The 11208-nt window shown below is 59.3% G+C and overlaps 1 protein-coding gene across 1 annotated transcript; it reads right to left on the bottom strand.

Annotated features, from left to right (window-relative positions):
* Positions 1–815: 815 nt before the first annotated feature.
* Positions 816–10430, bottom strand: MON1A (MON1 homolog A, secretory trafficking associated). Its single transcript, XM_028517902.2, is given in 7 exon segments — positions 816–1097; positions 1218–1365; positions 2400–2902; positions 2904–3166; positions 3779–4264; positions 5511–5650; positions 10153–10430. Coding segments are annotated over 7 exon segments (1959 nt in total). The 3' UTR covers positions 816–956.
* Positions 10431–11208: the final 778 nt, after the last annotated feature.

The raw sequence follows: 11208 nt of genomic DNA, 5'->3' as shown, positions 1-11208 counted from the left end.
GGGCAGTACGTGGAACCGTTCCAGGGCACACTTGTCCCAGGCCACCCACACGGGCGTGTTCCCTAACGTGGGTGGGGTTTAGAGGCAGAGCATCTTCGCCTAGCTCTTGGAGACTGCATGAACGTGATTTGTCCTGCTGTCCACAGCCCATGGCCAGTGGACTCTGTTCTTTGATAAAGACTCCCGGGGTCCCTCGCTCCCCCTCCCAATGAGATGGTTTAGTTGCAGCAGAATCGGGAGATCCCCCCAGCTGCAAGGCAGAGGCTTTCTGTGCTGTGAGATCGGCCCGCAGAGGGTCTCAGGACGGAGTGCTCGAGGCTGGGACGTCACTGCTCAGCCTCCTGGGGCTCCCGGTTGTACCGGGGCTCAGACTCTCCCCAGCTGACAGTCCCATCTTCCTCAGCTCTGTCCCTGCCCAGCAACCCATTGAGCAGAGCCACAGCCAGGGCCTCCAGGGTGGTTGGCTGGTCCTTTGGGGCACATGGATGCAGGCCCCACCTAGGAGTGAGAAGGGAGGGCCCAGGGCCTCAGACTGAGTATGGGAATGGGGGGGGCCGTGGGGGACAAAGGCAGGGGGCGCTAGAGACACCTCTGCATGTGGCAGGACTTCAGCTGAATGAAAGCAGCTCAACCCCAGGGTCCGACCCTGAGCTGATGCAGTCTGATGCGGTTCCAGGGCGGGAGGAGGCGGGCTTACGTGTGTGCGTGTGCCCCTGTGCACGGGGGAGCACGCCAGGGGCTGGGGAGGAGGGCCCCGTGTCTGCGCGTGAGGGAGAGTGGGCGAGCCAAGGAACCAGTGACGACAGGGCTCGATGAGCGTTTTCCTCAAAGCACTTTAATGCACGCACCGCAGACCCTGCCTGCTGCCTGGGCAAGGGAGGCCAGCTCCGCCCGGGGGCGCCCACGGCTCCCACAGCCCCACGGGCTCAGGAGGGCCGAGCCCACGCACGTTCCCGTCAATACGTGAGTGGCGTCAGGATGAAGAGGCGGTCTTCTTCCTTGCGGATCCAGCGCATCAGCTTATGGATGGCACTGACGGCTGACGCCTTGGTGCCCAGGGGGCTGTAGCACATGTAGAGCTCAAAGGCACCTGTGACCTGGAGGGGTCGGGGGGTGGCACAGGGTGATCATCCAGGCTAGACACCCCTTGTGACCCCTGCCCCCTGCCCCCTGCCTGGAACCCCGACGGAGCCCAGCTCATCCCGAGGCCGCCTTACCCAGGCCAGGAGGTTCTCGTTGGGGCCCGTGTAGTAGATGGTCTTGAGCGGGCGGGAGGCGTTGTGGGCGCGGCTGTGCAGGTACTGGTAGAGGCCCAGGAGCCGCTCCTGCTCCTCCTCGCTGGTGTACGGGGCCTCGATCTCAGGGCTGGAGACGGGGGTGGGTTTGCAAAGGCGTGACTTCCCCGGCCTTCCCTGGAGGTCTAGGAACACCTACCTAATCCCAACCCAGGAGGCTTCTCCAAACGGTCCCCAGGGCAGGGCACTGTCCCCCCACACAGGAGACCCCCCCCAGGGCAGGGCACTGTCCCCCCACACAGGAGACCCCCCAGGGCAGGGCACTGTCCCCCCACACAGGAGACCCCCCCAGGGCAGGGCACTGTCCCCCCACACAGGAGACCCCCCCAGGGCTGGGCACTGTCCCCCCACACAGGAGACCCCCCAGGGCAGGGCACTGTCCCCCCACACAGGAGACCCCCCCAGGGCAGGGCACTGTCCCCCCACACAGGAGACTCCCCCAGGGCTGGGCACTGTCCCCCCACACAGGAGACCCCCCAGGGCAGGGCACTGTCCCCCCACACAGGAGACTCCCCAGGGCAGGGCCTGCCCCGACTGGAAGCCCGTTCTCCCTCCCCCAAGTTCATGGCATCTTTGGTGATCCCCCCTTGGAGAGGCCAATCTAGTGGAGGTGTCTCAGACAGAGTGATGGTGAGGAGGGGAGGGGAGGAGAGCAGAGGGGAGGGGAGGGGAGCTGAGCTGGGAGCCCTCTGGACCCAAAAGGGGTAAAGAGAGGACAGAAGCTGCCACATCCTGGCCCAGCCCTTCTGTCGGAGGAGGAAGGGGAGGAGTTCTGAACCCTGGGCTGGACCAAAGTGACCCCTAAGGCAAACTTGCTCCAGGGCAAGGGACCTGGGTGACTTCTGTTCCAGCGTCCTCCCCGGGGTGGATTTGGGCACTTCCAGGCCGGCTGGGTGAGGAAGTAGAGAGGTGTACGCCCGCAGAGAGTAGGGTGAGAGCAGGGAGCCCGGCTGGTTGTATCAGGTGAAACAGACCCAGCGGGTCGTCTTCCCTGGGTCCTGGCGGGCCCTCCGCTTCAGCATGGCATCAGGGCTCAGGCCCCACCAGTGCCCCCTCCCCAGTCCCCCGTCTCCCTCAAGCAGTGTGCCCCAGGCCCTCCCTCACCTGGTGAAGAGTCCCGAGCTCTTTGACTTATAGAGGAAATGGCGCAGGTCGGGGATGCCCACTTGGGCAACACTGTAGTAGGGCGTGCGCAGCGCCTCCCGTAGCGCCACGTGGGCTCCACGCTTCCGCAGGCGCTCCTGAAAGCGGCGGCGGCAGTCAGAGACCGCAAAGAAGTCCTCGCGGTCGGTGGAGATGAGCAGCAGGCAGAGATCGGTGTCAGGCTCCAGGTAAGAGATGTGCGCATGGAAGAAGCCGGCGGCGTTGAATTTGGGCAGGCACACGGGCGTCCAGGCCTCGCCTTCGCGGAAGGACGAGGAAGAACTTATGAGGTTGAAGAGCAAGTGCAGGTCAATGGGGTGCAGGAATTGGTCCTTGCGGCGCACGAGCGCCACGAGCTGGTTGCGCGCCAGCAGGATGGAAAAGACCAGGCTGCGCGCGCGCGCCTGCTGCAGGCTGACACTCACGACGTCGCGCACGGCAGCCGCCAGGGGCAGGCAGCGCGCAGGCCCCCATCAGGAAGCTGGGGTCTCGCGCCATGAGCTGTAACAGGTTGTCGGTGATGCGCTCCGAGCCCGAGAGCAGGCGCCGCAGGTCATAGTTCTGCTTCTGCTGGAAGATGTGGCTCAGCTGCGCGCCCGTGAGAAGGCTCAGGATCTGGTAGTAGATATACAGCAGCTCCTGCGCCAGTTCCTGCGCCGACTGCCGCGTGCGGGCCACCGCCACCAGCACCAGGGGGCTCCGGCGGACGAATACTACCTTGTAGCCATCTGCAGGCGGGGCGGGGCGGGGGAGTGGGAGTGGGATGTCAGCTTCAGCCCCTCTCCAGGAAGCCCTCCCAGATTGGCCTTACCCAGGTCTCTCCGAGCCCCGCCTCCTGGCAGCTGGTGGCCTGCCGTATCCTCTCCACCCTCCCTCACAGCTCTGCACACAGCAGGGGCTTCAGGACGATGAGAAAGCCAGCAGCTCGAGGCCCCCCTTCCCTGAGGGATCAGGGCCTGGCCCTGAAACTTGCTTCACAGACTGTCACCAGCTGAAACTCGGGAAGCACTTCAGAAAATCACACATTTCTGTGCCAAATGGCAAGAGCTGGGTGGGGCTCAGGACCGAGAATTTTTGGTCACTCCCCCTCCCCCTTGCAGGCTTCTTCCCCTCTCCGAGGGCAAAGCCTGTATAAGTACCACCTTTGGCCCTTACAGCAGCCCACCGAGGCAGTCAGCATGGTCACTCCTGTTCAGACGAGGACCTAAGCCCAGTGAGTGAGGGACTGCCCTCCGCCTCGCGGCACATCCCATCCCTCTTAGGCCCAGGGAGTCCAACACCTGCTCTGAATGACCCCTGGCCGGGGGGGGGGCCTTCCAGCCCCGCTCCAGGTGGCTCACCTGCATGGATGGAGCGAATGGCGTTCTTGTCAGCCTCCAGGAAGGACACCAGGGCCACCATGACACCCATGGTGCTGGACAGGGCCTCCTCCGACCCGTAGCGGGAGTACACGGGCTTCCCCGCCTCGCTCAGCACGAAGATGTGCTTCTGGTGCAGCCGCCAGGCCTCGGCAGCCTCCTCCTCGTCCCCCTCGCCTGCGCCCTCCCTGGGGGGCTCTGTGGCTGGCCTCCCGGCTGCCCTGGGGGGCTCTGCCCAGTCCTCGGAGCTCCCTGGCAGCATCTCCTCCTGGAGGTCCCGGGCCACGCCCGTCAGCTGGGTGCTCAGCTCGCTGAAGTCCTGGCTGATCTGGCGCATGTCTGCAGGCAGCCGCGGCGGGCCCCCGGCCCCCTCCTTGGGGCCCTCCCCAGGAGCCGCCCCGTCCTCCGACTCAGTCAGGTCCTCGTAGGAACGGGCGTGGACGAACATGGCGCCCTCCTGCCCGGCACCTGCCGGCCAAAAGCACTGGCGCTTAGAGCAGCGTGGGCAGGCCACCTCGCCAGCAAGGCGTCTCATCCACACTCCAGCGCGACTGCCCGTCCCGATGACGCAAGTCACCCTTCCCTCCTGAAACTGACAGGCCGCCGGGCTTCTCCTTTTACACTGGGAATAAGGCCCCAGCCCCCCGTGGCTACGGGGGCAGCCGGTACCTGCCCCACCCTGCTCCCACTCTCGGCTCACAGCCCCTGTTCGTCCCAGTCACACCGGCCTTCGTCCCTCTGCCCTTTGGACACCCGCACCACCCCCCACCTCCCCCACCCCAGGGCCTGGGCACCTGCTGTCCCCTCGGCCCGGGGGACACTCCCACCCCTCACATGGCTCGGTCCTTGTCGGCTCTCAGCAGAGATGTGAGTCTCCTCCCCCCGCCCCCCCGACCGCCAGCCCCAGGCGCTCTCTCACATCTGCCTCTGGATTTCTCCCGGGACACCTGTCAGTTATTGTCCTTCTTCCCAATTATGATAGGGCTCGCCCCCCCCAACCCCCCTTCCCGCACACACCACCCCGTCGAGGGCAGGAAGCTGGCTGTCCACTGCTGTGTGCCCGGCACCTCGCCCGGAGTAGCTCCTGTGCTCGGTGGACGGCTCCCTGAGAGAAGGCGCCTCGGCTGCTGGGCCGCAGCTCCTGACCCACTCCACCGGGACTCCCCCCAGGAGCCTTCCTCTCCTGATTTGTTTTTTGATAGAATAGTTCAACAGATACATGTTGGGTCTCTATGATGGGTTTGGCACTGGACCAGGCACTGTGGATACTGGGGTACAGCTGCTTGGTGCTCAAAGAGCCCACAGTCTGTGGGTAAGAGAGATAAGCCATACAGATGTAAAAACATAAACTAAAACTACAAAATATAACTACTGTTCCGTACAGAGCTTGGTCAGAGCAGGCCTCACTGGTGAGCAGGTGACCCTTCTGCTGACAGCGGAGTGGGGAGGGGCCCAGCAGGGGCCCTGCACACACAGAGGCTAGGAGGAGGGCCCCGGCTGGCAGCCAGACAGCTCAGGGCGAGTGGGCCAACGTGGAGGGCTGAGGAAGCCGGAAGGAGCCTGAGCTCAGCTCCCTGCGGTACCCCAGCATCTGACAAATCCCCTGTGAGTGGCTGAGCCCATCCATGAGTGAGCAGGAGGGAGAGAGAGGCTGGGGATCCCCGGACTGCCCCGGAGGCTGCTCCGGCTCCCAGCTGGGCACACCCCCCCATACCTGGCTCCATTCCCTGGGCCAGCCCCGGCGTGGGGCTCTCGGCTCTCTCCGCACTCTGCCCGTCGGAAGGAGCCAGCGTGCCATCAGGGCCCTCGCTGCTTGTCTTCCTCTGCATGTCGGCGGCCATGCCCCGGGCTCTCCTGTGGGGCAGACAGAGGCGTCATCCCTGGGGAGGAGGGAAGGTGCTCTTGGCAGGGAAGGCCGGCACAATTAACAGTGGGGAAGTACCGGAGAGTAAGGGTCCCTCACCAGGACCCAGCTGGCTCGATCCTCAGGAGGATGGGCTCCAAGAATCCCACTCTAAAAAATGAAGTAGGTTGTTCTTTTCCTGATCATGAAAAGGAAGAACTCATGGTATCTATTCATTGTAGAAAACTTGGAAAGTACACAAAAAGTATTTTTAAAAAAAGTCATTTTCCCCCCATGCAGAATTTTTCACTGTTCCCATGTTAGTCTATTTCCTTCTAGTCTTTTTAAAGCATGGATATAAAACGTCCATATTTTTTATTTTACAAACTGATACCATCAGCTAACACTTACTGACTGCCAAGGCAGCACGGGCGTCTTACAGGAGCTCGAAGTCCTGTGTCCAAAACCGGGTTCCTGGCCTTCCCCTTAAGCAGTTGCTCCGCCCAGCGTTTTCTCCGACCCGGGGAGGGGCAATTTCGCCTTTCCGGTTGTTCGGCGAGGAGTCTTAGCATCATCCCCCGTCTGTGCCTCCCTTCCCCGCCCGCCCCCATGCCCCCCCGCCCCCCCCCCCCCATGTACCAAACCACCAGCGACCCCTGTCGGCTGCCCTCCAGAATACAGGCACGCCCCGCCAGATGTCTCTGCACTTAACATTTTCCCACTGAATGCCTCTTGGGGTTTGATACCCAACCCTGGTAGCCAGGTTGCAAAGTGAGCTTCTCCTCCTGGCATGCGTGCCTGTGTGTACGCCCCTCTCGCTGGTCTGAGTCACCAGGAGGATAATATGGAAGTGACACGTGACTTCTGAGGCTGGGTCATAAAAGACATAGCGGCTTCTGCCTCGCTCTCTTAGATCACTCTCTCTGGGTGCCGACATCAGCCATGCCGTGAGGACACCAGCAGCCCTACAGAAAGAAACTCGTGGCCAGAAACTGAGAACCCGCAAACAGCCAGCACCAATGTGCCAGTCATGTGAGTGAGCGATCTGGGAAGCAAACCGTCTCGGCCCAGGCGTGACTGCAACCTCACGGGACCCTGAGCCTGAACCGTCCTGCTGAGCTGCTCTCAAGTCCCTGACCCCCAGGAGTTGAACTAGAGGATACATATTCAGTGTTGTTTGAAACTGCTGAGTTTGGGGATCATTGGTTATGCAGCAATACAATAAACAGGTATTGATTCAGCTTCTGTGTATATAGAAAAATGTATATTTACAGCATCAAGATTTGATCTGTATTTTTTTTAAGGATTTCCTTTATTTATTTTTAGAGGGAGGGAGAGAAACATCAACTGGTCGCCTCTTGCACACCCCCAACTGGGGACCCAGCCTGCAACCCAGGCGTGTGCCCTGACCAGGAATCAAACCAGCAGTCTCCTGGTTTGCAGGCCGGTGCTCAATCCGCTGAGTCACACCAGGGTTTGATCTGCACTTTTAACAAAGTATGTGTATTTAAAACCTCAAATTACATCCCAAACAGGACCGATGCAAGGTCACTGGATGCCAGCAAAGGGGGCCTCCTTGCATCACGTCTGCTGCAGGTGCTGAAAGAGGCTGTGAAACCGGATCAGAGCAATAAACGCTGCCTGGATCAGGTGGAAACGTTTTAAGCAATTTATACCCTAACTCTATAATGTATCGGGCATATATCAGGTATGTATTTCCCCTGTGTTTTAGTGACATTTTAGAAAATTGAGGATCTGGGGTTGATGAGGGAAGCATTGTATTTTTCCCCCATTTAAGATAATGGGAAACAGACCCAAAGTTAGTGGCTCCAGACAGAATGTCCAGTTTTTGCGGAATGGATTACTGATGCGGAGTGGAAAATGTCCAGATCGAGCCTCTGCCATGAATGGTGTGGCTCAGCAGGCTGGGTGTCATCCTGCGAACTATAAGGTCGCCGGTTGATTCCCTGCCAGGGCACACGCCTGGGTTGCGGGCCAGGTCCCTGGATGGGGGCATGCAAGAGGGACGAGATCAGTGATTCTCTCCCTCCCTTCCTCCCTCCTTTTCCCTCCCTCTAAAATTAATTACGTGAAATCTTTTTTTTTAGATTTTATTTATTTATTTTTAGAGAGGGAAGGGAGGGAGATAGAGAGAGAGAGAGAGAAACATCAATGTGCAGTTGCTGGGGGCTGTGGCCTGCAACCCAGGCATGTGCCCTGACTGGGAATCGAACCTGCGACACTTTGGTTCGCAGCCCGAGCTCAATCCACTGAGCTACGCCAGCCAGGGTGTGAAATCTTTTTAAAAGTAAAAATAAAGACCTTGCTTCTTGCTAGCTTTGCCAATCCCTACACTGGCCTGCTCAAGGTGGTCTTACGTTCTTCAAGAAGGTAAAAGATGCTGGCAGGGGTCTCCGGCTGCAAAGTAGGCTCTGGACACCCCTGCCTGCGGGAACGATCTGTCCTTGCTAGCGGTCGGGTGTTCAGGGGCAGTGGTTCTGGAGAGGAGCCTGGATCAACCCAGTTTTTGTTGTTGTTGTTGTTGTTTAAAATAATTTTTAAAATTTATTTTTAGAGAGAAGGAAAGGGAGGGATAGAGAGGGAGAGAAACATCACTGTGTGCTTGCCTGTCGCAACCCAGATATGTACACTGACTGGGAATCGAACCCGTGACCTTTTGGTTCACAGGCGGGCACTCAGTCCACTGAGCCACACCAGCCAGAGCCAACCTGGTTTGGTTTTATTTATCTCAGTTTTCTCATCTATAAAATGGGGACACTGATGGTACAGATTCACTAGATTGTGGAGGAGGAATGAGCTAATCCATGTAACCTGATTACCCTGGCGAAGAACAGGCCCTGTAGACTCGGCTCCTGCCATTCTCGCAGCGTGATTATTCTCACTTAGCAGTCAGACCATGTGTGGCTGCACCCACACACACACCCATCCACTGCTCTCTGCCATGTACATCGGTCCTTCGGGAGTTTGCTCACCCTGAGGCAGGCCCAGAGTGGACTGGCCTGGGAAAACATGCTCCTGACCTTGGGAAGCCAGGCGGGCTCTGGCCTGACGCGACCCACCTTGATACTGGGCCAGAGAGCTGTCTATGGGACTGGGGTTGGGAGTTCCTCCAGGCTAACCGGCCACTCGTGGGCCCTGGATTTGCAAAAACGGACCATTACTCCTCTGCTCCTCCTGGAAGTCTCTCCCAAGTTGAACTCTTTGGTCTGCCACAGGTTCCTGCTCTGTCGCCTCGCACGTCTGGCTCAAAGATCCAAACAAGGTCTGCAGCAGCTAACCCGGCGTCCCAAGGGCCCACTACCCACTGATCCCTTCTGGGCTTGGGGTGACTGAATCAAGCCTGGCTGGGTCGTACCCACATACAGCGGGGGCAGGGTCGACTGGCTGGGGCTAGTGGAGGCCTGCCCCCTGAGATCGTGCAACATCGCAGCAATCTCCAAGGTCAATCCAGCAAGAAGCCCCAATGAAGCAAACAGTTCTCCGGACACTTATCCTGGAAACTAGGCGGGGAGCTAAGTGATTAACAACAAAACCCACCCCAACCCCACTGGAGCCGTGTAGCCTGTGGAGCTGAGGCTCCTGGGAGGCTCCGCCTGAAGCAGTGAAGCAAGAGAGGTCTCCTGGAACAAGTCCCAGATGCTCCCTCGAGGCTCCTCCTCTGGCAGCCTCTCTAGAAGCCCCCAGGGCTTGCTGCTTTACCTAAAAGTGCTCTACTGTGACACCAGCAGTGCCACCAAGAAGGGTGACTCAATCAGCCCTTCCAGTGTGCCTCCCTCCTTCAGGTGCCTGCCCTGAAAGGGGGAGGGCCTTTCCAAAGCCCCTCCCTACTGACGCCCTTTTCCTGCTTAGACAGCTCTCCATCCAGCCTTGACTCTGTGAGGAGTGGCTTCCTGAGAGGGCGGTGCCAGGACGGAAGGCTGGGTGCAGACTGAGCCCAGGTGAGGCTGCGCTGTGGGTGTTTCAGCAGGATGCCTACTCCGGACTGAGGGCATGGCCTGATCCTAGTCACTACGGGTAGCCACTCCCCTCTCTGACAAAGGCTGTTCACCTTCCCCTGGAACCCAGAAAGGGTGGTTCCCCGAGTCCACAGGGCATCCCAGTTATCTGAGCCGGAGCACCCTTGTGAACAAAGCGCCAAGCTCCAAGGTACTTTCAGGAGCTGCCCGGCTCAGCTCAGAGTCACCTCTGCGGATCTTCTAGAGGACTCGGCGGGCGGAATGTGTGCATTGGGGGGCGGGTTCTCCTTGGCCACGGGCCCCTACAGGACTTTGCCCCCCCAGCCAAAGGATGGGTTCCAGGCCTCGCCTTTTGTATTCCCCAGCTGGGGGACAACCGGCTAAGGGACCCCGAAGAGAACCAGTCCTCCTACCGCAAAAGGCAGCGTAAACAACAGGACACCCCCCGGCCCCATATCTTCAAGCCCCTCCCTCTAAGGATGACAGCTCTCCAGTCTCGGCGCCCCCAGACCACGTGGGTTGGCAGAGGGACTCACCTGTTTCTCCCGGGGATCCAGGACGCACAGAGATTGCCGGTCACCGCCCGCTGCCAGACCCCCAGGATGGCACTGGTGTCTGGCCGGCCCGGACTGAAGGCGCAGGTTCGGGGGGCCACGACACCCTGCTGACACGGACATGGCCACTCTGAGGACCACCTCCCCTTCCCACCGCCCTCCGTCCGGCCGCGGGCCCAGGAAGACGCCCTTGCCCGCCTCTCCCGGCAGAGGCCCGGCTCCGGCCGCCGGGCCCGGCCCCGCCCTCCCCCAGGCTGCATTATGGGAAATGTAGTCCTCAGCTCACGGCCGCCGGCGGTGCCTCGGGTGGGGAGGCAGGGCTTCGAGTCCAAGCAGAACCCGGGGCGGAGCGCAACCCCCGCCGGGGCTGTCTCACCCCACACCGCCTTCTCCTGCGTCCTGGCCTGGTCCAGCGCTTCCTCCGAGCCCAGTCCCGAGTGACCAGAGACCCAGGCACCCCGGCCCCTCCGCCCCAGCCAACTACAGGTTTCTTGCAAGGGAGAGAAAGAGACGTCGGTGTTGTTTCCTTCACCAATTGTGGAAGGACAGTGCAAGTTTGAGGGGCTTTTTAAATGTCATTGGTACGCTCAGCTACACTGGCTGTAAAGAATGTAGGCACATCAATTGTTGCTAAAAAAGAAAAATGCTTTCAGCCACGTTGTTTTATTATTATTTTTCTTTTAATCATGTTTTAGTATAATAGTATGAGGCCCCAGAACAGTAATTCTCAAATCTGACTGCACAGAGGACACGTGAGGAACTTCAAAAAGACGGTCATGCCTAGACACCACCGGTAGAGAGTCTGGTTTAATTAGATTGGGATGGGACTCAAGCAACAGTATCTTTTTTATTCTTATTTTTATCATTCTTTAAACCATGTAACTTTTTTCATTGTATTTTTTTTTTTTACAACAGTGTCTTTTTAAAAGCTTCCCAGATGATTTGCCAGGGCAAAGACCCACTGCTACAGATTTTCCCAAGTGACCTTACCTTTGGAGAACAGTTGAGAGATTCACAACAAGACTACTCAAACGTTTT

Source organism: Phyllostomus discolor, chromosome 7, assembly GCF_004126475.2.
Source record: "Phyllostomus discolor isolate MPI-MPIP mPhyDis1 chromosome 7, mPhyDis1.pri.v3, whole genome shotgun sequence".
NCBI classification, from domain to species: domain Eukaryota; kingdom Metazoa; phylum Chordata; class Mammalia; order Chiroptera; family Phyllostomidae; genus Phyllostomus; species Phyllostomus discolor.
This window is presented reverse-complemented; position numbering and strand designations above follow the sequence as displayed.